General features: G+C 36.0%; 1 protein-coding gene across 4 annotated transcripts in view; it reads left to right on the top strand.

Annotated features, from left to right (window-relative positions):
• The window catches only part of FBN2 (fibrillin 2), a 282,926-nt gene that overhangs the window by 115,002 nt on the left and 140,180 nt on the right, over positions 1 to 27,744 (top strand). For 3 of the 4 annotated variants that reach the window (XM_063665204.1, XM_063665205.1, XM_054488319.2), the window contains one exon: positions 17,197 to 17,322. The exons of the other annotated variant lie outside the window; for it this stretch is intronic. In XM_063665204.1, coding sequence (XP_063521274.1) covers positions 17,197 to 17,322 — 126 coding nt within the window. The remainder of the gene's footprint in view (positions 1 to 17,196; positions 17,323 to 27,744) is intronic. 4 annotated transcript variants of the gene reach the window in all.

Below are 27,744 nucleotides of genomic sequence, written 5' to 3'. Positions count from 1 at the left end.
AGCTATTTTGAATTTGTCGTTTTGCATAGAGAATGCTAGTGAATGGCTTGTTGGGTTTATGTAATTCCATCACCCCACCAAGAAGATCAAAGTGTGTGGTTTACAGGCAAAGCATTAGGAGTGACTTCTCCCTACTCACACCTTCACACGTACAGGACCTACTTTATGCATATACACAGATAGGTCTATGTAGTTCAATGTATGTGCAGCTACTTTTTAAATTTAAATAGGGTACATATGAATGTAACCTGTCAAGAGAATAAGAAAATCAACCAATAATAAGAAAATTCAACTCTACGAATTTGAAGATTAACATTCTTTAGAAAAATTGCACATGTTTGTCTCTCAGTGAATGAGGGTACCATTTTCATTGAGTTTCTTTCTTTTTATAGTAATAAGTATGAAAAACACAGAGGCTAATGCTCATTTATGTGATAATTCTATAGTGGAATGTAGGTTGGATTTCTTTTTCATTTGGTGCCATTTATTTAGAAGATACAAAATAAATGATTTTTAGATGCATCCTCAGAGTACTGATAAAAGATCAATACTTCTTAATGTTCTTACTGCATTATGCCAAAATTCGTTTTAAAATCCTCAGGATTTTATGATCACACCTTCATGTACTGATGCTTAATGGGAAAATATTAAATTTTCCCTATTAAATACTACATTCCAAATTCTAAATCCTTGCAACTTTGCCAAGTTCAAATAAATATAGTAAATTTAACTTTGGAATTTCCTGACTTTTGCATTGCTGAAATTTTAGATTTTGCCCAACATTAAGGGAGTCTTTCAATTTAAATTCCCTGTATTTAAAATGTTTAGGGCAATTGTGAAAAGTGAGGAAGATTGGATGAAAGAAATTTTCTGGAGGACATGGTTTTCACAGCTTGTCACTTAATTGTTAAAAAATATTCCCCTGCAAAGCTTAGTGTCATCATGTTAAGTCTTCAGTATTTTAAAACACAAATAACTTGATCTCACTTGTCTTAAAGGTCTATGTTTTAAGTTTGAATTTTGTCCTAATGTGTCTTAAATTTGGACTAACAAAAGGTGACAAAATACTTCCACTTGAGTAAATTACCTCCCCCTGAAAAAGACAGAGGGACACAGAGAGAAAAATAAAAATAAAAAAGAAAAAGGAAAAGAGAGAAAGAAAAACTACTGCTGGCAAACAGCTATGCCTTCCAGGAAATATTTGCTTTGGAATGCAGACCAAATATTTAAACTCATATTGTTTGACTATGTTATCAGTAACTTTTATGTATTTTGAAATAGAGATAGCTTTCAGACTGTTATAATGTTAAAAAGCACTGTGATGGAGCTGCCTCTTGCCACCATTATTACTTCATGCCTGAGTTACTGCAAATTAGTGTTTAGAAAGATGCAGTATTGATTTCAGGCCAAAAGGGAACCTTTCATTACTTTGCTGCAGTAGTAGCCTTTCAAAAATGCAATTATTCAGCCTAAGTGAACAAAAAGCTCTTAATTAAAAAGTTCCCTTAGTTCCTATTAATGTTAACAAAGACTATTTTCAATGTATTTGCTTAGACTAATAACAATAGAAAAGAGGGACAAGAAAGAATATATATTGTACTATAGTAAAATCCTGAAATAATGCAAAAATAATGATATAATGTGACAGACCACAGGCTTTCATCCTCTGCATAACCCTTGGTGTTTTCCATCATTCTAAAAAATATCCTTCCCTTTCTATCTTCTCCTTGGGTAACTGCCCTCGCTTTTCCTTCTTGTTCACATCAAACTTTGGAAATATCCCTAATCATTCTCTGTTTTCTTTCTTCTGATTTACTCCTGAACCCGTTCTAATCTAGGGATTATTCTCACCAGTCAAGTGAAACTAATTTCATCGATGTCACTAGATGCATTTTTTATCTTACTGAAACATCCCTGCGGAACAATCATCTATAAGCAGTTGGCTCCCAAAACTACAATACAGCTCTCTCTTCTGAGTTCCCTACCTTTGTATGGAGCTGCTTGCCAGGCATGTATACTTTAAACATCCCACAATTATCTCAAACAACATACACAGACCGAGTCTTCAGCTCCACTACACCCACCCCACATATACCTTATCATCATTTCTCACGTTCATCATGACAGTGATTGGCACAATTATTCATTCTCTTTCCCAAGTTATAAACCTGGGTACAAACCACACATTTTATCATCAAGACATTTAGGTGGAGTCTAAATATATTTCCTAAATATATTTTGAATTCATCCACTTCCCTGCCTTTGTCACTGTCGTCTCTCTTCTAGATTTCTGAAACAGCTTTCCTTCAGGACTCCTATCTCCTACATGTTCCACTGCAATCCTTTCTCTACACTGCAGCACAACTACCTTTCTAGATCACAAGTTTGGTCATGTCACTTTCCTATGTGGATCACCTGTTCTCTGGATAAAGTTCCTGCCTGATCATTCTGTTTACCTCTCTAGCCTAACTTCTTTCCACACATTCTGATTCAGACACAGGTAGATTTATTTAGTTCCTTCAATAAATTATGCTCTCTCTTGCCTTGTGATATGGTTTGGCTGTGTCCCAACCCAAATCTCACCTTGAGTTGCAATAATCCCCATTTGTTGTGGGAGGGACCTGGTGGGAGGTAATTGAATCACGGGGTGGGTTTTCTCAAGCTGTTCTTCTGATAGTCAATAAGTCTTATGAGATTTGATGGTTTGATAAAGGGGGGTTTCCTTTCATATACTCTCTTGCCTGCTACCATGTAAGATGTGATTTTGCTCCTCCTTTGTCTTCTGCCATAATTGGGAGGCCTCCCCAGCCATGTGGAACTGTGAGTTCACTAAACCTCTTTCTTTATAAATTACCCAGTCTCAGGTATGTCTTTATTAGCAGTGTGAGAACAGACTAATACACCTGGCCTTTGTGAGTGCTCTTCCCTCTGCCTGGAGAAGAATATTCCATTTGATTTTCATGGCCCGCTTATCTGTTTCAATTTAACTGTCACTTTCCCAGGGAAGTCTTTCCTGGCCCCTTTCTCTTCTGCATTCTCTCACTACCTTTCACTGTTTCTGCTGTAGAATTTATCTCACCATATTGTCATCAGGTATAATCTCAGTCTCTTGGCCACCACTGTCGGCTTCTGGAGAAGGAGTACAAGTAGTTTCAGCTTACCTTACTGTTTTTCAATACTATTTGTGGTCCAAAGAAATATTTATCTTTTATTTTGAAACTAGCTGCATCTTTTTTTTGTTTTTTTCTTTTTATATGTCGTCTGTCAGTGCTATGTGTTTGGAAAAAAAGGATACTACCAAAGCTTTTTGACTGGAAGTCAAAATCTGCATGTTTAATAAGCTGTCCATGTGATTCTTACACACAGTAAAGTTTTGTAACATCTGTACTCTATTTTACTCTCTTGAGAAGAGTAAAAGATACCTGACATGAACTTACTCAACTTCAGTTCTATTACTACATACTCATTTTCCATTTCCCCTGTCTTTGATGAAGTGTCTTCACATTTTTCCAGAGCAAAATGTTCCAGCTCTGCACATTAATTCCATCACCTTTCTGTACTCCTTTTAACTCTTGCCATTAATTAGTTCATTTTCTAGTTGGGATCTCTTCTGTTTCCTGACTCTTCCTCTTTACCTACAAAGCCATCCTAAAACACATTAACCATAAAACCACTCTTTCATCTCTTTAGTCACTTCTCACTATACTATTTCTTGCTGCCTTTCTTCACTGCAAATTTTCCCAAAAGCTTAGTGTATACCAGTTATCTCAGTTTCTACTTATTTCTTATCCTTTTGTAAATTTGCTCATGTTCCCTAGAATCCCTCATTGCATTTGGTGTTCTTGCTTATTCTGTTTCTTCTTAATTATTTTTCCTCAACATACTAGTTTCTTTTTGCTGTTGTAACATGTTGCCACAAACTTTGTGGCTTAAAACAACAGATGTATTGTCTTACAGTTCTAGAGATCAGAAGTCAGAATGGTCTAACCAAGCCCAAATCAAGGTGTTGGCAGGATTACATTCTTCTTGAAGTGTCTAGGGCGCAATCCATTTTTTTGCCTTTTCAAGTTTCCAGAGGCTACCCTCCTTCCTTGGCTTGTGGCCTCTTCCATCTTTAAAGCCAGTAGTGTAGCATCTTCAAATCTGTCTCTGAATCTGACACTCTATGTCCTTGTTCTACTGATAAGGATTCTTGTAATTACATTGGACAGAGGACCAGATCATCTAGGATTATCTCTGCATCTCAAGATCAGCTGATTAACAACCATAATTCTCTTTGTCGTGCAAGCTCACATACTGATAGGTTCTAAATATGATATAATTGGGTGGCTATTATTCTGCCTACTGTTATTGACTTCATTAAAACATAATAGCTTTTCAGTAATACTAGTGATTCTGTTTACCTTTTCTTTATCTTCACTTGCTTGTCTTCTTTCAAATGAATATATCCCCTTAGGACTTATCTTTAACGTTTTTCTTCTCATGTGATCTCTTCATTTTATATCATTCATCTCAACTGATTTTATCCACATTGATGGCTTCAACTGTCTATACCTATAGATTCCAGTCACCTTGCAAAGACTTACTCTAGACAGTCAACAGTTTTTAGATATTAGTAACTCAAATTGTTAATCATGAAGCCATTAATTTTCCCAGAATATATTTTTTACTTTACTGATTTTATTAATATTAGCTCAATAATGAAACTTATTGCCATTTTCCCTTATTCTTGCTTTTACTTTCAGGATATTTTTTCATGTATGCTTTTCTTTCCCACTCCCACCTTCATTAGCTGGAATTGAGACTATGTGATCATCTCTGCTGTCCCTGACCCATTTCTACGTCAGCCCAGATCATCTTTATCGACATTGATAGAAATCTTTGCCTGAAGTGAAGTTCTGATCACTCTCCTTGCCTGCTTAATGATTCGGTCACTCCTCATTGCCTACAATGCAAGGACAGATTACTGAAAATGGCATTCTAGATCTGTCAGTTAACTTTCTAGGTTTATTGTTTTCTAAGTAAATGCCCTCAGGTCATGGAAAGCTGCCCATTTCTCATCCATGCCTTATAATTTGCTACCTCCATACTTTAGCTAGAGTATTTTCATTGTCTGGAAGAACTCCTCCCTCCTGTCTTCCTTGCATGCCAAAGTTTCACCCCATTCTTTAGGGGCCTTTATCAACCAATGACTATGTCTGCCAAGAACTTTTGCCAATTCTCATGATTGAATTGAGATAACATGTTGTTAATCTTCTTTGATGGAATAAATTATATTGTGCCTTGTTTCACATTTAGGTATTTGGTATGTGGCAAATCAAAGGCCTTTTTAATTAGCAATTACTTAATGAGTTCATGAATGAATGGTATATGCCCAATCAATATCTGTTTATTTGATTTCTTAAGAGAAGTTGAGAGTTTTAAAGAATGAATAGCATAATTTTCATTAACTATTGTTTCTTTTTATTTCAAACAAAATATTTATTTAAGAGATATACCCATTTATGGCCATTTAGTTATCATCGGTAAGCTAAATTTTCAATGTGTTTAAATTTCAGTCTGATTCAACCCTTTTCTATAAAAAATACCTTTGATCAATGTATATACTATAGCTAAAGCTAACATTTGTTTATTGAAGCTGAAGGTAAAACAATGATAATTCAGAAATTTCATAACTATCCTTGCCAGCTTTGATGTATACTTTTATGCTGTATGGGAAAAAAATCAAAAGAAGATCCTGGGGATTACATTTGCCCCCCTTCCCACAAACAAATTATCTATTAGAGGAAAAAGTTTTTATGTTAAGTGGCTGGTCTGGAAAAGTTAGTATGCCAGCTTTCTTGGTTATAATAAGAATGTAATAAGTAAGATCTCTTCCAATGGCTAATGGTTCATATTAAATTAGAAAACCTGAATTCAGTTAAAAAGAACATGGAATGGGTGATATAAGCACCTTGGTAGACTCTCTCCCAAGTAAAATAAGAATTTAACTCATGAAATACATTTTTTAAAAAATACCAGCAATATAAAGTCTCCGAAAATTCAAGAAAAAAATCCGGCCCCATATAGAAAAGACTGTACATCATTGTCAATTATCAAATTTAGCCCCATATAAAAAGAAGTATACATCAGCTGGGTGTGGTGGCTCACGCCTGTAATCCCAGCACTTTGGGGGGCCAAGGCAGGCAGATCACCTGAGGTTGGCAGTTTGAGACCAGCCTGACCAACAATGGAGAAACTTCATCTCTACCAAAAATACAAAATTAGCCAGGCATGGTGGTGCATGCCTGTAATCCAAGCTACTTGGGAGGCTGAGGCAGGAGAATTGCTTGAACCTGGGAAGCGGAGGTTGTGGTGAGCCGAGATCGTGCCATTGCACTGCAGCCTGGGCAACAAGAGCGAAACTCTTGTCTCAAAAAAAAAAAAAAAATTATACATCATTATCAATTGAGATTTATCTCAGGAATGCCAGATTGGTTCATCATCTGAAAATTAATTGATGTAATATATTATTTAAATAAAAGACAAAAGCCATGATCACCTCAATGTACGCAAAAAACCAAAAGCATTTGAAAAAAAGCCAATACCCTTGTATTATAAAAAATAATCAGAAAATTAAGAATAGAAAGAAAAAAATAAGAATAGAAAGGAACTTACTGAACTTGATAGAGGGCATCTACGAAAAACTACAACTAACATCATACTTAATGGTGAAAGAATTAATGCTTTCCCTAAGATTCGGCACAAGACGGATGTCTACTCACCATTTCTCTTCAGCATTGTACTACAGGTTCTAGCCAAGGCAATTATGCAATTAGGTAAATAAAAGTTATCCAGACTGGAAAAAAAGAAGTAAAACTATCTCTATTTGTAGATGACACGTGTTTAGTGGACAAGGTAACAACTGAAGTGAATAAGGAATACACTAAAGTGGCTATGGTGTACTCTAAAAACTATTAGAACCAATGAATGATTTAAGCAAAGTTGCAATTGTACAAGATCAATGTACAAAAATGAATTTTATTTTTATACAAAGAATAAATGGCTTAGGAATAAATTTAGCAGAGAAAGTGATGGATTTGTACACTGAAAACTGTAAAGCCTTGTTAAATTAAGAATGATCTAAATAAACAGAAATATACAACATGCTTACAGATTGAAAAACTTAATATTGTTAAGATGGCAGTACTCTCCAAATCGATCTATAAATGCAACACAATCCCTGTCAAAATTGAAGCTTGCTTTTTTGCAGAAATTGAAGAACTAATCCTAAAGTTCATATGGATGCAAAATACACATTTTTCGTACCAGCACATGGAACATTCTCCAGGATAGAGACCATATGTTAGGTCACAGAACAAGTCTCAACAAATTTTTTAAAAATAAAAATCATACCACATACCTTCTCAGATCACAATAGAATAAAACAAGAAATCAATAAGAAGAGAAACATTGAAAAATGTACAAATACATGGTAATTCAACAACATGCTCCTAAATGACCATTGAAGAATGAAATCAATGGGTCAATGAAGAAAGGAATAAGGAAATTTTAAAAATGTCTTGAAACAAGTGAAAATGGAAACACAACATACCAAAACCTATGTTATACAACGAAAGTAATGCTAAGAGGGAAGTTTGTAGCAATAAATACCTGGGTCAGAAAAAGTACAAAGATTTTAAGTAAAACAATTAATGATGCACCTCGAGGAACTAGAAAAGCAAGAACAAACCAAACCCAAAATTAGTGGAAGGAAAGAAATAAAGATCAGAGCAAAACTATGCAAAATAGAGACTGAAAAAACAATACAAAGGATCAACAAAATGAAAAATTGGTTTTTTTGAAAAGATAAACATGACTGATAAACCACTAGTTAATCAATAAGAAGGAGAGATGACTAACAAAATTAGTTAAGATGACTAACTAAACAAAATTAGAAATGAAAAAGGAGACATAACAACTGATACCAAAGAAATGCAAAAGATTATTAAAGACTATGATAATCAGTTATACACTAACAAACTGGAAAGTCTAGAAGAAATAGATAAATCTGTGGACACATACAGCCTACCAAGATTGAATCAGGAAGAAACTGAAAACCAGAACAAGCCAATATAAGCAATGAGACTTAATCAGTAATAAAACATTTCCCAACAAAGAAAAGCCCGGGATTGGATGTATTCACTGCCAAATTCTACCAAAATTATAAAGAAGAACTAACTCCAATTCTCCTCAAACTATTCCCAAAAATTGAAAAGGAAAGTACTGTCCTTAATGCATTCTACAAAACCAGACAAGGACAAAACAACAACAAAAAACTACAGGCCAATATTCCTGATAAACATAGACGTAAAAATCCCCAACAAAATAGTAGCAAACTGAATCCAACAGCACATCAGAAAGATAACACACCACAATCAAATGAGATTTATCCCAGAGATACAAGGATAGTTCAACATATGCAAATCCATAAACATTATACATCACATCAACAGAATGAAGGATGAAAACCATATGATCATCTCAATAGATGCAGGAAAAGCATTTGATAAAATCCATCATCCCTTCATGAAAAATCCCTCCACAAACTATGCATAGAAGGAACATACCTTGACATTAAAAATGCCATGTATGACACACTCACAGCTAACACCATACTGAATGGGGAAAAGCTGAAAGCCTTTCCTCGAAGAACTGGAATAAGACAATGATGCCTACGTTCACCACTTATATTCAACAGACTACAGAAGTCCTAGCCAGAGCAATCAGACAAGAGAAAGAAATAAAAGGCATACAAATTAGAAAAGAGGAAATCAAATTGTCTCTCTTTGTAGATGACATGATCTTATATTTAGAAGTCCTAAAAATTGCACCAAAACCTCTTAGATCTGATAAATGGATTCAGTAATTTAACTAAGGAGGTGAATTCTTCCATAAGGAAAACTGCAAAACACTTACGAAAGAAATTGAAGAGGACACAAACAAATGGAAAGACATTCCATGCTTATAGATCAGAAGAATTAATATCATTAAAATGATTATATTACCCAAAACAATCTACAGATTCAGTGCAATCCCTATCAAAATATGAATGTAATTTTTCACAGAATTAGAAAAAACAATCCTAAAATTCATATAGAATCAATGGAGGCATCACACTAACCTGACTTCAAAAATATATTACAAGGCTGTAGTAACCAAAACAGCATGATACTTGCATAAAAACAGATACTAGACCAGTGGAACACAATAGAGAACCCAGAAATAAATCCACCTATTTACAGTCAACTGATGTTCACCAAAGGTGCCAAAACAACACTGAGGAATGGACATCCTCTTCAATAAATGGTGCTGGGAAAACTGGATATCTATATGCAGAAGAATGGAACTAGACCCCTGTCTCTCACCATGTACAAAAATTAGCTCAAGATGGATTAAAGACCTAAACATAAGACCCGAAACCGTAAAACTACTAGAAGAAGGCATATGGGAAACACCCCAGGACATTGTCTGGGCAAGAATTTTATGACTACGACTCAAAAGCACAGGCAACAAAAACAAAAATTGACAAATGGGACTCTATTAAACTAAAAGCTTCTGAACAGCGAAGGAAACAATCCACAGAGTGAAGAGTCAGTCCTGTTAAATTGGATAAAATGTTTGCAAACTATGGGGTCAGGCTCAGTGGCTCACGTCTGTAATCTCAACACTTTGGGAGGCTGAGGCGGGCAGATCACCTGAGGTCAGGAGTTTGAGACCAGCCTGTTCAACATGGAGAAACCCCGTCTCTACTAAAAATACAAAATTAGCGGGGTGTGATGGCACATGCCTGTAATCCTAGCTACTTGGGAGGCTGAAGCAGGAGAATTGCTTGAACCGGGAGGTAGAGGTTGCAGTGAGCCGAGATCGCCGCATTGCACTCCAGCCTGGGCAGCAAGAGCAAAACTCTGTCTAAAAAAAAAAAAAAAGTGCAAACTATGGACATTTCTCAGAAGAAGTCATACAAATGGTCAAGAGATACGTGAAAAAATGCTCAGTATTACTAATCATGAGAGACACGCAAATCAAAATTACAATGAGATGTCATCTTATTCCAGTTAAAATCACTATTATTAAAAAGACAGAAAATAACAGATGCTGGTAAGGATATGGAGAAAAGGGAACTCTTATACACTGTTGGTGGTAATGTAAATTAGTACAACCAATGTGGAAAACAGTATGGCTGTTTCTCAAAAAATTACAAATAAAACTGCCATGTGATCTAGCAATTCCACTACATAGCATTTATTCAAAGGAAAGTATTATATCAAAGGGACACCTGCACCCTCATGTTTATAGCAGCACTTTTCACTATAGCAAAGATATGGAATCAACCTAAGCATTCATCACTGGATGACTGGATTAAAAAAATGTGATATATATACACAATGAAATACTACTTGGTTATAAAGAAGAATAAAATACTGTCAATTGCAGCAACATGGGTGGAACTGGAAGATATTTATGTTAAGTGAAATGAGTTCGGAAGATAAAGACAAATATTTCATGGTCTCACTCATATGTGTATAAAAATTGATCTCATGGAGTTAGAGAGTAGAGTAAGAGTTACCAAAGGCTGGGAAGGGTGTTTGGCCATAGTGGAGGACGAAGAGAAGTTACTTAATGCATACAAACATACAGTTAGATAGAAGGAATAAGTTCCAGTGTTTGATAACAAGAGTAGAGTGACTATAGTTAACAACAAGGTATTTTATATTTCAAAATAACTAGAAGAGAGGACTTGAAATATTTTTACCACATAGAAATGATAGTCAAGATGTGAGGGATACCCTAAATGCCCTGACTTGATCATTATACATTCTGTGCATGTAACTAAATGCCACGTGTCCCATAAAAATGTATAAATGTTATATTTTAATGAAAACCTTTTTTAAAAAGTTTACATGGAAATTCATAGGCAAATCATATAACATGTGGGACATATGTAAAGAATTTTTATAACTCATTCGTTAAAAACATAAGTAACTTAATTAAAAACTAGGCAAAGGAATTGAACAGATATTTCTCCAAAGACAATACGCAAAAGGCAAATAAGGACATGAAAATGTGCTCATCATTATTAATCATCAGGCAAATGCAAACCAAGTTATAATGTGATACCACTTCACACCTACAAGCAAAAAAAAAAAAAAGTAGATAATGAGTGAAGGTGAGGATGTGGTGTGTATGAAAGAATCCCTCGATACATTGCTAGTGGGGATGTAAATTATTACAGCTGCTTTGGAAAACAGTTTGTCAGTTCCTCAACAGGTTAAACATAGAATTACTGTATGACTCAGCAATTCCACTTCTAGGTGTATATCTAAGATAAATGAAAACATATGTCTACACAAAATGAATACCTGAATGTTCATGGCAACTTTATTTATAATAGCCAAAAAATAAAAAAATGGAAATAACCCAAGTATTCATTGACTGATAAATGGATAAACTGTGGTATATCCATACCACAGAATATTATTTAGCAATTAAAAGGAATGAAGTGCTGATACATGCCCCAACATGAGTGAACCTTGAAAACATAAACTAAGTGAAAGAAGCCAGACACAAAGGACCACATATTTTATGATTCTCTTTATATGAGATGTCCAGAATAAACAAATGTATAGAGACAGAAATGAGATTAGTGGTTGCGTAGGGCTTGGAGAGGAATAGGAGGAATGATTGCTAATAGGCTGGAATTCTCTTTGGGGGGGATGAAAATGTTCTGAAATCAGGTTGTAGTTATGGCTGCATAACCTTGTGACTATACTAAAATCATTTGAGTTTTACACTTTAAATGTGTGAATTGTATGACATGTGAATCATCTCAGTAAAGCTGTTTATAAATATACAATGAAATTCTGACTACAGTTGATACACACCATGCTTTTGAAATCTGAAAAGAGGAAAGCAGATACCAATTTTCCATTGCAATTTGTAATATTGATATTGCCTGTTGTCTTTAGAAAAGCTGGAAATAGGCAGCAAATTATTGCACTTAACACTTCAATCATGAATTTTCCTAATGTCAAACAGTATACGAATAAGTAGAAGTTCAGTGTATGCAAAAATATGCTTACTTTTTTCTATATCAAAAAGCTATTATACAGAATGTTCCAAATATGTATAGTTCTTGGTATCAACGGAAACAAAATATTCTAAGAACATGTTTTTAAAACAAAATTTCTTGTTTTATTTGTACTAAGTTTCTGTAACATAATTGTTATGTGGATGGCTTTTTTTCTGTGACACGTACCTGTAAGAATGGACAGTCTCTCTAGGGCGTTGTTCTTAGAATTCAGTGATACCTGAGATCACGTTATCACTACTTATCAAATTATTCATTATATTGTTTAATGTAAGATTTACAGAAAATGTTGGTTGACAAATATGAGGTTATGTGGTTTGGCAGTCAGAAATCTGTCAGATGGTTTTGTTTAGATTGGATTTCCTTTTTTAAAAAACCTGTGTTCAGAGTCTTCACATTACTGAAGACTTCCCAGTCTTTCTTTGTTTGCCCTTTGAAGTCACACTTGACAATCCCCGTTTTCACAGTGTTCTTCCTTAGCCTCCATTCTTCACATTCTTCCTCCTTCCTCCATGATCCTTCTTTCCCAGACTCCTATTCTGCTTTTCTTCCTCTGACTTTTTCTTAGATGTTGATAGTTCTCATGGTTCCCTCCTTCAATTCCAGTCTTTTCATTTGTCTTCTTTGGAAATCTCATATGTTGCCATAACTTCAAAGGCAATCCTTATACTTGGTGATAAACCACAAATGTCCATCTTTATAACTTACCTCTTTGCTAAGTTTCATACCCAAATTTTTAGCTCTGTAGATTAGAATTTTTACTGGTTTCTCTCAAACATCTCAGGATCAAAATGTCCAAAGCTCAACTTAACTGTAAAACATGTTCTTCCATTCGTGTTCCATTCTTTGTTAATAGCACTATGTCATCATCCTTGTCAATCAAAATAGTAGTATAAGATATCTTTCGGTGACAAAGTCCTTCCTGTTGATTTTTCCTTCAAATTATCTCCTGAATATATGTTCCCTTCCTCATCATAAAGCTTTACTTCAAGCTCTCAACATTTATCCCTGGACTATTATATCATCTGTCCACATTAAACACAAGGACTATCTTTCTAAAATATTGATAGGCTTATGTAATTCTTTTGTTTAAACTCCTTCATAGACACTATTCATCACCTTCAGAATAAAAGCCACAATCCTTGGCTTGGCTCTTTAGGATTTAGCATAAGCCTAACTAGCTAAGCTTATTGTCCATCAGTTTCCCAGCCGTTCTGGTACACTCTGCATTCTTCAACTGTGGTGTATTTTCAGACCCAGTTGCCCATGCTGTTTGTTGTTGTTGTTGTTGTTTATTAGTTGGAAGCTAACTTCACTCGACCGGCCACAAAAATTCGTTCAGGACTCCAGGCCTATGCCAATCAGAACATTTTCCTGGCCAGAGGAATCATTCAGAAATTAGCATGTGACCCAATTCAAGAAATTAGGACAAAAGGGATGATTTGCTTGGGGCTTCTGGAAAAAGTTGTCTTCCTCTCAGGAGAGAGCACTGGAAAAGACACTCTCTTCCACTAGGTGTCCCAGTCAAAGGAATAGCCTAAACCTGCTGTATCCATTTTGCTCCCATCAGGGAAGGCAGCTCAAGTCAAAATACAGAGGAAGGCCTAGTTGAACATATCTCACAGAAACTGAACAAGACACATTGGTTGAAACCACTTCTAGACTTCAGATATGACAGCTATTAAATTTCTGATTTATGTCAGTTTAAATCAGTTTTTCTGATATTTGCAGACCAAAGCTGCAAACTGATATAGTTTCAAAAAAAGGTCAAGGAGAAATGGGTAGCAGTATAGTCAGTGTGCAGAACATGGATGAAACCAATTCCCATTGTTAAGACTCTGCTTTTTCCCATGAGCAGACTTGTCACCTTTAGGCACACTTGTTTATACATAGATAACATGTGCTTTATATTTGTGGATATACTACTTCCAAATCTGATTATGACATACAGTATTGAAGAACTAATATTCAAAAGAGCCAAATGCATGTATCCTTCTGAACATAAATGCTAATGCTAAATTTAAATTGATGGATAAATATTGTGATACAGACAAGAGGCAGGGAAATACTGGGTCAAAGACAGGGGTGGGGGTCCCTGGCGAGGGCTCCACCATCAAGCCTGGACCTGCGACCCTAAATGAGAACATGAATTCCTGTTTTCCTGCCCGAATGTTGCCTTTTCCAAAACCACCCTGGCCCACCATATCCCCTACCCTGTACCCATAAAAACCCCAAGCTCCACTGGCAAAGGAACAGAGCGCCATGGCAAGGAAGGAGAGAAGAAGCATCTGAATGTCGAGAGGAGAAGAGGCAGCTGGACATCAGAGACTACGGTTGGAGAGGAGTTCAGCTGGGGACGGTTGGAGAGGAGTTCCGCTGGGGATGGCCAAACTCCAGCGGAAGATAATCTTCCCACTCCATCTGCTTTCCAGCTCCCCATCCCACTGAAAGCCACTTCCATTGCTCAATAAAATCCTCTGCATACACCATCCTTCAGTTCATTCACGTGACCTGATTCTCCCTGGACGCCAGACAAGAATTTGAACACACTGGGCATGAGCTTTTTAACATTTAAGCCATGTGCGAATGGCAAAGCTAAAAGAGCATTGTTTGTAACACACATCTTCTGGGGCACCGGGGGTCACCGGCAACACCTAGACACTGCCGTGGGCTGGTACGGGGTTTGTTCCTGCCAGCATCTGGAAACACTCATCCTGGCTCCTGCACCTGCTCACCTGTGTGCTCCCCTCCAGCAAAGGGTTTGAGCATGGCAGCCAAGTAAACAAGCCATCCCTGTCTCAAGTCCTGTGAGGGGCTCAAGGGAACTCTCCCATCTCAATTGGGCATCACTGTATTAAAATGCAGGGGTTTTGGTCAGTATTTTGGTATTTTGTTATTGTTGTTTTAAAAAAGCACCTTATTTTTTAATTTTTAAAATATGGTAGGTGTCTAGCCCGAAAATGAATTAAAAGCATTTCTATTTTTTATACAAAACCTGAGAGCCTTTTATGTATAATTATTTTGAAGCTAACCTTTTACGGTTCCTACTCAATTATAAGGAGAATTGTCAAACACATAGGTTTTTTTTTGCACAATAAAATTTTTAACAGAAAAACCACAAATTTAATGTCACTCCACATGTTCTTCTATGTCCCAGATTTATTTTATCCAAAAAAAGAAAATGTCAAACATCTTTTAATTTTCTATTCTTTTTATTGTCATGAAGAGTTTTAAGACTAGGGCATAGGGAAGTTGTTTATTATGAAACAAAATGCCTAGAAATAAAAGCCAATGTTTAAATGAAAAAGTTGAGTCTCTTAATGTTTAATATTTTGCATAAATCCTAGGCTCCATAAGCACCTTGATAATTCATATAATTTTAGATGTTAAGAGAGTGAGAAGGCAAGTTTTAGTTCTACACTTTTTTAATGCTTGCTTTACCTTGTATCCTTCTTTTCTTTCTTTTCTTTTTCTCTTCCTTATCCAGAGGTGATGGTAAGTTTCTGTGGTAATTAAAGTACAGCTGTTTAGTTTCATCTCTCTTCTGAATCCATGCTCAGTTGTATTAAGATGCACTGCACTAAGATAGCAACACAGGATGCAACAGGTCCTAATTTTGCACACATGGTTTTATTTTGTTGGATTAAGTCTGATGGCAGCTCTTTGACCACATTTTGTATTTACTCCTCATGTAGTCAATTCATGTTAGAATTCTGATCTGTCTTGGGAAATTGGTAGATTTTTGATTTGTACCTCTGTGCCTTCAGTGGCTAAGTGTTAAGCCTCAAATGAAGATATTATTTCATAGAATGTCTGAATCTGGTAACTTTTTTTATAAGAACATGCCAAGAAAACACACAGCATATAGTTATTTCATGATAAAGCTTGTAGGCAAGAGTGACTTGTCAGAATAAATGGAAAAAATAATGAATAGACCAATAAAAGGATGTAAGAAAGGCATTGGCAACCTTTTTCTTTTTAAGCGTGGGGTTAAACATATTTTGTGTGCTTATAATAAGAATATAATTATTTTTCCTTTTTTATTGGACATTTTAAAAGAATAAATGCAACTGAAAAGAGAAAAACTAAAAGTCAGCTTACTTTGACTTTTCCGTAATTATCTGTATGTATGGCTTTTATTGTTGTTTCTTCTAGTTACTGGCTTTTGCTACCTCTGTTCCTTAAAAAAGACAGCCACCTCCCAGGAGTTTGGGTGGATTTTTCTCACGACTCATTTCCTTTTTAAATGTATTAGCAACTAGCTCCCAGTTATCCCTAATTGCAGCTTTGTTAGACTTCCCACCTCTCTCTGCTTACTGAACTAGAAGAGAAGTACATTGAAAGTTTACATAAATGACTGGGTTTTCTGCTTTAAGGAAAATTTTAAAGAAAGCAGACTTTTCATTAATGGGAAAGGAAATAGACTATTTCCAGCATTGAGTATGCTGAATGGATAAATGTAGGGAGGTACAATAGGAAAACTGGACACTTCCCAAAGCCTCCCAAGTTTTTGCCCTTTACCATGTTTCTGTATTATTTTAGATTGAAGTTGTTCCCAGAATGTCAAATACACCCATATTCAAATGTAAGTACAAAAACATATCCTGAAGCCAAGTTTAAAAAAAAGTTATTTGCCACTCTTCATTGCTTCAAATAGTGTGAAAATTAGTTATCCATTTTCAAATACAGTTATTCTATATTTTAAAATGTAATCCGTATATGTGTTTTTTTAAAGGCTCTAGTAGGATAATTCCCTAGTTGATGTAGAATGGAAACTAAAACATTGACATCTTTACTTATTTCCAATTTAAATTGCATTTTTAAAAAAGGGTATAGAGTTCTGCTTTAGTTGGCCTTGTTTTAACTGCCATGGGAGTTTACTTTCATCTCAGTTCCCATAGATATGTGTGAGAAATTCTTTGGGGCCTGAAACAAGAGTATCTTCAGGGTTATATGATCTGACCTAATCAACCATGAATGCTCTCATACTCTTAAAAAAAAATCTCTTTTAAAAGCTATTTAATGAAGGCCTTTCTCAATCATCTTCTCCTTCTTCCCTTGATTAGACATTGATGAGTGCAGCATCATTCCTGGGATATGTGAAACTGGCGAATGTTCCAACACCGTGGGAAGCTATTTTTGTGTTTGTCCACGTGGATATGTAACCTCAACAGATGGCTCTCGGTGCATCGGTAAGCCTCGCATTTTGAAGGCTCAATACACTGGGTCTTTATAACGACAAAACAGCCCAAACAGGTATGAAGATGGCAACGATTATAAAATATTGAAGAAATGGCTGAATGAGTTGTTTAATGTAAATGGTACCAGTATTGAGGGATTGATGGACCAGGTACTCTTTGCAAAGACTTCAGTTTCAGAATCCAACTCGGTTTGTTTTATGTTGTCAAGGTCATTTTGGGAATAAAGAAAGACACAAAGGCACAAGAAAAATTTTTAAAAATCTGCTTTAGGAGACAATGTAGTAATTAAAGGTTCTTCTGTTGCTATGAATCATGAATGTTATCAACATCTTATTTACTTAGAACTTGTTTATTCTATTGAAAATAGTTACTATACAAAAGAGACACCTTTAATTTTGTGTTTAAATATATTCAAATTAAAACCATTGTATGCTCTCCCTTGTTTATTTAGAAAGATGAAATGGTGCTACAGTCATGGTGAAGGTAATCTGTTATTGAGCAAGGCTTAGACGTCTGTCTTATTGCGACCATAGAGATTATGAAGTGTCTTTTGATGCATAATCACAGCACAGTGAACTACTCTTACATTTCTCTTCCTGAGCTTTTAACCTAGTCCATTCCAATTTCAAGCTGACAATAGGTAAAAAGAGAGGAAAAAAGATGCACTGTTATCTTTACTGGCACTAAAGATTCATGTATTGCAGGAATTAGGGAAATTAATCCAATACTTAAAGAATGGTGTTGTTTGGTCCACTAGAGGGTGGCAGTTTGGGCAGTGTCTCTCTCTCCCCAAACCAGGCAGTTAGTATGTCAGCAACTAACTGCCAGGATCTCTGTAGGTCTTGATGATTCCCTGATGATTCTCACGTGCCCAAGAGAACTGAGTTGATGAGATGGAAATACAGAGTCAAGGATGTAAGCTAGAAGTCGTAGGCCACCAATGAAAGGACTGTGGCCTGAATTCATTTGATTAAATGTACTGATATATCAGGTCATCTAACAGTGAACATAAGAGATACAAATCCTGCCTTCAGAATGCCATATTGTTATCATAAATAACAGTAGAAGCCTAGTAATAGCAGTAATAGAAGAAACAGTGGTAGTAGTAAAAATAATAGCTGTCATTTAAGATATTACACATACCATGTGTAAGGCACTGGGCTTCTCCACTACCTCATTATCTCATAGCTGTGAGGAGTCAGGCAAGCTACCATCTTCTTTACACTTCAGTTTCTTCTAATAAGTGTCCAATAAAATATTCTTCATTATTATTCTTATTAAGAGGTGGAGGAGGATATGCCTGCTCTGGACCTATATAAATACGTCATATGGTCCTTCTAATAGCCCTGTGTGATAAGGATAGTTATTCCAAATTTACGGATAAAAGAAATATGGTTTAGAGAGGTTAAGTGACTTGCCCAGTCTTCTGCAGCCAATGAATGGAGCCAGGATTCAAATCCTGACCTCTCTGACTCCAGCCTCTGTGCTACTGTGACACTGAACTGCCACTTAACCACTTTAAGGCTGTGGAGATCCTGTGGCTAGTTGTCAGGGCCTCCAGCGTGAGTGGTTTCTTCACTGTCATGCTAACAGCCTGCCTTGAGAAGTAAGATGTCTGTTGAGAGCCTCATGTCATGTCTTTGAATGAGAATTGTTTGTGTTTTACAGATGAATCAGAGTTTCTATCTTGCATTAGGTAAATCATTTTTCGTGAAATATTGTCTGTACAACTGAGCAGATAAACTATTTTAGGGTTACTGTTGCCAGTTGGCTCACTGCGTAGTAAGTTTGATTCATTTAATACCCTAGTTCCCCTTTATCCATCGTTTCACTTTCTATGGTTTTGTTTTCTGCAGTTCCTGCTGTGATTCAAAAATATTAGATGGAACATTCCAGAAATAAACAATTCATAAATTTTAAATTGTGCACTATTCTGAGTAGCACAGTGAACTTTCACACCAGCCCGTCCAGGATGTGACTTCTCCTTTTTCCAGCATGTCCATGCTGTATAGGCTCCGCACCCACTAGTCACTTAGTAGCCATCTCAGTTATCAGACCGACTGACAGTATCACAGTGCTTATGTGCAAGTGACCTTATTATACTTCATCATGGCCCCTGAACTCAAGAGTATTGATGCTAGCAATTCAGATATATATAAAATGAGAAGCCATAAAGTACTTCTTTTAAGTGAAAAGGTGGAAGTTCTCTACTTAGCAAGGAAAGAAAAGAAATCGTATGCTGAGGTTGTTAAGATCTATGGTAAGAACAAGTCTATCCATGAAATTGTGAATGAAGAGAAAGAATTTCATGTTAGTTTTGCTATTGCACCTCACACTGCAAAAGTTACAGCCACAATGTGCGATAAGTGTAGTTAAGATGGAAGAGGAATTAAACTTGTGGGTGGAAGATATGAAGAGAAACGTGTTCAAATTGAAAGCAGTTGGATTCAGCACCATTCAAGGTTTCAGGCATCCACTGGAGATCTTAAAATGTATCCACCGCAGATAAGGGAGAACTACTGTGTAATTTGGCTGTCAGCTTTCTATGAGAGTTGAAAATTAGTGCAACTACCTACCCCTGGCTTGATTTTCTTGAACTCTATAGGAAAATAATATGTTTATGCACACACGCATACGCGAACACAAAATAATCAGCTTAGAATGGGTATAGATTCAACTCTTTAGGAGAAATGTCGCTGTGGGAGTTGTCATTGAACACTGTTGTCTGGGTGCTGTAGAACCTGGCTTCAGGAAACTTGTCTCCTAGAATACTGCTAGAAGAAATATGCCTGGAGAAGGAAGTGAGGTTATTATTGTGAAGTTCTGGAAATACCAAATACAGCACATGTATTTTATTTGGTAGTCAATGTGGAGTAATTGAAGGCCTTTGAGAACAAATTGTAATGCGGGGTTGGGGGCCTGAGAATAGAGAGAAATGAAACTAGTTATGAGGCAGAATTGCCAAAACAAGTTTCAGTGTTTTATTCCCCATTTAGGATTACTCACTTATATTTCAAAATCTTTCTCTAGTCAAACAAAACTTGCATTCATATTTTTGTTTTGCATTGGAAAAGAAGCATGAATCCTCATTTTATTCAGATAAGACCAACGAACCTAATGATTTACTAAGGTGGGTTTTCTTCAATGAGAGTTTTGATTTACCATGAAATTATGATAAACTCTTTTTATCTCTTGCCTCCTTATGTTATAAAGTCCTAAGTCTCTACCTGGACATTCAAAGCCCTTTACAACCTGACCTAACTTGTATTCCGGACTCATCTCTAACCACTTGCCACCTCACACTCGTATTTCCCTCGTTGTACATGATCACACTGCCCTGCCTTTGCCAACAGTAACCCCTCTGCCCGAAGAATCTTGATTTTCCCCTTCTATGCTCATTAAAATCCAGCACATCCTTTAAGTCCCAAATTAGGTATCACTTTTCCTTTTTTGTTTTTTTAAGATGGAGTCCAGCTGTATCACCCAGGCTGGAATGCAGTGGCGCCATCTCAGCTCACTGCAACCTCTGCCTCCTGGGTTCAAGCAATTGTCCCACCTCAGCCTCCTGAGTAACTGGGATTACAGGCACCCACCACTACGCTGGCTAATTTTTGTATTTTTAGGAGAGACAGGGTTTTCCTGTGTGGGCCAGGCTGGTCTCGAACTCCTGACCTCAGGTAATCCACCCGCCTTGACCTCCCAAAGTGCTGGAATTAAAGGCATGAGCCATGACCTCTGGCCAGTATCGCTTTTCCTTACAGCCATTTCACCTAAACTGCATTTTCTTATTGGGCAAAATTAATCAGCCCCGCCATTTTGAAATGAAATATTTCATTTCAAAAAATGAAACATGTTTTCATTTGCTTCATTTTAGGGTTTACTGCATTGTCACAGGTGCGTTACTCACTGGCTAGACTGTGGGCTTCGTTAGGCCCTGTCTTATGCAGCCTCATGGACCCTGGGCTTTATGTAATAAGCATCTTGCATAAAAGTTTGTGCTGAGTAAATCTTTTCTGAATCAATAGGAAAACCAACAAATGAATGAATGAGATGATATTGAATGTAAGAACTTCATGTTGATTATAGCGGCCTTGCAGCCTTTGGCATCTCTTTGGACATGATGTTGTGCCACTGAATTATGGTCCTGGATGCTCATAAAACAAGAGCTAACTTGAGGTTCGGAAAGCTAAGTCCTGCACTAACCAGGAGTCCCATTCATTTCACTATCAACATCCTGAACACTAGGAACAAAGGAAGTCTCTAGGGAAGGGAGAATGGCTCTCCAGAATTACAAAACCAGTGTTATAATTAAGTAAGCAGCTTAAAAATGTTTTGAATAACTATGTTACATTTGGAATAAGTATGTGTTTTCCATACATGAGAAAAAAATTAATCTAACATTTTAATGTGTACGAGATCTTTGATTTCTAAAATTCTGAGTCTGCATTTTCTCAGATTGAATTTATTTGGTTGAATTATATATGTTGGAGATATTTCCATGCTATTTATTTTCTAACCACATGTATGCTAATAATAAAGAGTTGGATGAACTTAGAGCTCTTTTTAGTACTAAACTGCGTGTTATCTGCAGCTTGATTCTGAGAGCTCACATGTGCTGAAAGTGACATTTGCTGAATGTTGTCTTAATTCCTTATTCTAGTTAACACAGATATTCTGAGTGTATACCACATGACAGAGCATCGGTAAACTTGATCCTATTTCTTTTGTGTGCTGGAAAACAGTTTCACATGGTAGGAGAGTTTAACCAGGCAATTTAATTATAAGACACGATAATTTTCCGCTTTCATTGTATACTAAATATAAAAGTCAAATCTATCTAGTGTGTTTACTCATCTTTTTAAATATCCAGGAAAGAACTTTTTTTTAGCATAGAGCACTAACATGTGCCAGTTCCAAAAAAAAAAAAAAGGAGTTAAAACGTACCTAATAATATTTCTCTAAAAAGCGTTTTAAATAGCACTACTTAATAAGCCTTAAGTCATTTTGGAAGTAACTGTCATGGTCATGTCCAAGGAATGATTAATACCTAATTTGCACGTTGTTGTATAGGCACAGAAGAATGGCTGGCAGCCAGCAATAAATAATGCGTTGGCAAAGAGCAGTGAGCAACTTCTGTGTGCAGCATAATGTGTCTGCTGCTATTGTGTTCACAGGGTGAGAAAGGACCCTAAGCACAGGGACCCAAAAGTGCCAGTTAAATTCAGAAAATGGGATTAAGCATTTAGAAATTCTTCCAGTAATATGATGGTGCCGCAGCATACTAAGGCATTTCCTCAAGCTTTCCAAACGTGTTAGTGCACAATACTGCTGTGGAGTATTCTTGAAAAAACAAAACCTGAAAACGTAATGTGAAAAAATGTAATACCAATAGAAAAGAAAGTTTGAGGCAGAAGTGATGACCAGTATATGTTTTTTTTTTCCTTTTTCAAGAAAAGGGCAAGGTACAGAATTATTTATGTATTACACAGCACTCTATGTAACGCTGGGTGTTGATTCCACATGCATGTGTGCATTTGAAACAAAACACTTGGAGAACCCAAAAATCCTAAAATTATTTAACTAAAGAGGGAACCAGAAATGGAAGAGTATGAGGATATCAGTTTTAATTAAGAAAGGAAGAAGTGTCTTAGAAGGAGAAGTTTTCCTTACTTCTTGAAGAAGAAGCCCGTCATTCACTATTTTAAAGGAAGAAATAAACCTGGGATCCACAGTGGTTCCTTTTCATTGCTCCTAGTTCTATAGTTACTCTTAAACAATGTAAACATGAACGTATTTTAGGAATAGTAAGAATCCACAGAATCAATCAAGGGGAACCCAGGCTGGAACCAGACCATCAAAGAGGTGAGTGCAGGCATCCAGTCTCAGGAGACAAGCATGAGACAATGGCTACTATTTACCGAACACCTACTGTTTATCACTATTGTTCTGACCTGGGCCAACCTCATTGGTGTTTTCTGGCTGAACTCTTCATTTTTTAATGAGCAAACCTCATTCCACAGGAGACATTTATTTTGATTTACAGTCCCCAATTTTTGCCAAGTTTTCATCACATTGTAAATCAAGTTTACACTAAATGTCAAGCTATGAAACAAACTCTGATAAGTGTACCTTTATTAGGTTTCAAGATAGATTTATATTTTAATCAGAGGAGATGAATTACTTCCTGTTTCTCAGTGTGACTATAAATATGACTCCTTGTAAGCCTTGTTCAGGAAATGTAGTAAGGGAGATAGAAAATGATTAGAGGAATAGACTTGTTTTCATTACTTAGGACACATTGGTTCTACAGTTAAACATATAGCAAGCATTAGAAAGATTTTGTTTTTACAGGCTTTCATCTGCCTTTGCCCCTAATGATTCTCTGTTTCAAGGAATAGTGTGCCTAGACAACTCATTTGTAACAGGTGCCTCTCTTTTATTTCAAATGTTCTTCCACATGATACATTTTTTAATACAGTGCTTTCTAAGGGCCATGAAATTTCATACAAAGGAGAGAGTGGTAATTCCTAGCCTCTGATTTGCTTTGAAATATGCCTTTTTGGAGACCTTTGCTACACCAGTGTATGTCTCATCCTGGTAGGTTTTGGCTCAAGGAATGAGAAGTAGGTTGCCTGCCTCCTTTTTGTTACTAGAAAAGGCTAATTGTAGAATTTATGAAAAAAGTTACAATTTACTTTGCAGTCCTCTGTTGCTGCCTCTCCACCCTCTCACCTATGACTTAGTTTCCTTCAGTGCATATAGGACTGACCAGAGGTTTCCAAACTGTGTAGAACAATGGTTATTATTATTATTATTTTTTCTTTGAGACAGAATCTTGCTCTGTCGCCAGGCTGGAGTGCAGTGGCGTGATCTTGGCTCACTGCAACCTCTACCTCCCGGGTTCAAGCGATTACCCTGCCTCAGCATCCCAAGTAGCTGGGACTACAGCAACGTGTCACAACGCTGGGCTAATTTTTTGTATTTTAGTAGAGGTGTAGTTTCACCATGTTGGCCAAGATGGTCTCTATCCTCTGACCTTGTGATCCACCCACCTCGGCCTCCCAAAGTGCTGGGATTACAGGTGTGAACCACTGTGCCTGGCCAGTTATTAATTTTTTTAATTTAAAGACCTCTCTTTAACATAAAAAATGTACTTCAGATCCCCACATTATGATAATTTAATATTCGTGAGAGCATACATAATGAAAATGTTCTTGGGTATTTAGTAATAATTGTAAATGAATTTGGATTTTATTAGCTATAGTGGCATATTCATAAATGTGAATCATGGTAGTGCCAATAAACTGTGAAGTGTTACATTGCAGTGTTCAATGTAAATACACATTTGTGAACCCCTCTCAATATCATTGCATACTCCCAAAGTCTGGGGATTGGTATAGAATGGATTCCTGATAAGTACTTGCAACATTTTGCTTGACATTTGTATTAGTCTGTTTTCTCACTGCTGAGAAAGACATACCAGAGACTGGGAAGAAAAGAGGTTTAATTGGACTTACAGTTCCACATGGCTGGGAAGGCCTCAGAATCAGGGCAGGAGGCGAAAGGCACTTCTTACATGGCAGCGGCAAGAGAAAATGAGGAAGAAGCAAAAGCAGAAACCCCTGATAAACCCATCAGATCTTGTGAGACTTAGTCACTATCATGAGAATAGCATGGGAAAGACCGGCCCCCATTATTCAATCACCTCCCTCTGGGTCCCTCCCACCACATGTGGGAATTCTGGGAGATACAATTCAAGTTGAGATTTGGGTGGGGATACAACCAAACCATATCAGCATTTTTATACATATTACCTTATGTATAAAATGTGATACTGTATTTGGTCCATGAGTTGTTTAGAAGTATAGGATGTTTTCTTGTTTATTTTGTTACTCATTTCCAACTTCATTTCATACATTGTGGTCCAAGAATATTACCAGTTGATACCAATTCTTGGAAATATTCTGGTACGATATTTACTTCATGGTTTAACAAATGATTTATTTTTATAAATCTTCCCTGTGGACTTGAAAAAGATGGGTATTCTCTAATTGATGGGTGCCAGATTGTAGATATATCCATTAGATCAAACTTAACTGTACTATTCAAATTTTCTTTGTACCTACAGAATTTTGTCTACTATATCTATTACTGAAAAAAGTCATGTAAATATTCCACTGTGGAGGTAGATTTCTCAGTTTCTCCATGTAGTCTAGTAAATCTTTATTTTGTATAGTTTGATGCTACGCTATAAGTGATAAATGTTTAAAAGTATCTGCCATATTTTCCTGGTGAATTGAACCTTTTTAAAACTATGTATTGACTCTAATTTTTTTCTTTATTTTTGGTCTATTTCTAAATATTTTCTTTTGGTTTATTTTGTATCACAAAATATCTTAGTATACTCTGGTTTATTTTGTATCACAAAATAAACCAAAAAATAAAGCTTCTGGTAGCAGAAGCTTTAAGTATATACCTACTATGTATTTTTCCTCTCAATCTTTCCTCTTCCTTATGTTTTAAATGCATTTCTTTTAAACAGCCTATATCTATCTTTTGTTTTATTTTTACAGTCTGCAAGTCTTTCTCTTTTCAATTGAGATTTAAATCCATGTGTATTTATTATAGCACTGATATACTTGTTTTTATTTTTACCGTAGTCCTTGTGCTTCCTACTTATCTTGCTTTTTTTGTATTTTTTCTCCTTTCTTGGTTTCTTTTAGATTTGTTCAGGATCCCCCCGACCTGCTGCCATGAACTCGATTCTCTTTCTTCTATTTGTTAAGAAGTTATATACTTTATTTCTGTTGCTTCAGTGGCTATCCTAGCTGTTTTAAGATGCATATTTAAAGTTAACCTGTATGTTTAGCTATATATAAACAATAAAAGAATATTTAAGTGATTGAACTTTGATCTTCCCCAGACAACTTTTTAAAATCTAGTATAATGCCATTCCTTATATGTGACAACTTAATCATTATTGTTTAATATGTTAGTACTTATTTACATTTACCTACCGATTTAATATTTTTTACTCATCATTTCTTCCTGCATCTCAAACCTTCAATTGAGATCTTTTTTCTTTTGCCTGAAGTACCTCTTTCAACATTTTCTTTATCAAAAAAACTCTTGGTAGAAAACTCTGGTTTTGTTTTCTTGAAAATTACTTTAATTTGCCCTCTGAAAACATGATGTATCACAGTACAGAATTTTAAGTTGACAGTTATTTTATCAGAGTATACTAAGATATTATTTCATTGTGTTCTGGCATCCATTGGTGCTGCTAAAAAGTCAGCAATTGATTTTTTAAAAATACCATTTCTTAGCAGGTGATCTGTCTTGTTTTTCCATCTATTTTTAAGATCTTTACCTTTGTAGTTCTGCAGTTTCACAGTGGTATGGCTAATTGTGTATCTCTGTTTATTTATCCTACTTTGAATGTATTGGACTTCTTACATCTGAGGTCTTACAACATTGTTAGAAAGTTCTAAGTTAGTATCCATTAAATACTGCTTCTTTCCCATTCTGCTTATTACTCTTCCTAGTACTCTTATTAGATGTTGTATTAATCTGTTTTCATGCTGCTTATAAAGACATACCCGAGACTGGGCAATTTACAGAAGAAGAGATTTATTGGACTTACAGTTCCACATGGCTGGGGAGGCCTCACAATCATGGTGCAAGGTGAAAGGCACGACTCACGTGGTGGCAGACAAGAGAAGAGCTTGTGCAGGGAAACTCCTGTTTTTAAAACCATCAGATCTCTTGAGACTTATTCACTATCACAAGAACAGCACAGGAAAGACCTGCCCCCATGATTCAGTTACCTCCCACCAGGTCCCTCCCACAACATGTGGGAATTCAAGATGGGATTTGGGTGGGGACACAGCCAAACCATATCAGATGTACACAGGTGTACATCTAAATAGCTTTTCATTCTCACCTTCATATTTCTTAACCTCTTTTTAACATTTCAATTTCTTTGTCTCTATGTGCTAATTGAAGATAATATATTCATATATATCTGCCAACTCAGTAATTCTCTCTTTATCCATGTGCAATACACTTGTGTAATGTATTTGTCAGATACTTTATTTCACTTCATTTATAGAAGTTTGATCTCTTTTAAGTCTGTTCCTATTCATTGTTTGTGGACCTTTTCCCCTTGTTCATATCTTCAGACTTGAATTGCTTTAAACATATTAAATATAATTTAGTTATTAATTAATATTTAATTATTAATAATTTAAAATAATAATTGTCAGAATTGGTCTGACCACTTCAGTATCAAAAATATACTGGTTACTTAACTAGTTTTTGTTTCTTAGTGTGTTATTAATGTATTTTCCTGTTAGCAGCTCTTTTTTCTTGGAACTTTATGAGAATTTTTTGAGACTTTCATTAATATTAAGT

This window comes from Pongo pygmaeus, chromosome 4 (assembly GCF_028885625.2).
Source record: "Pongo pygmaeus isolate AG05252 chromosome 4, NHGRI_mPonPyg2-v2.0_pri, whole genome shotgun sequence".
In the NCBI taxonomy this organism is placed as follows: Eukaryota; Metazoa; Chordata; class Mammalia; order Primates; family Hominidae; genus Pongo; species Pongo pygmaeus.
The sequence above is the reverse complement of the archived record's forward strand: the minus strand, read 5'-3'. Positions and strand labels throughout refer to the sequence as shown.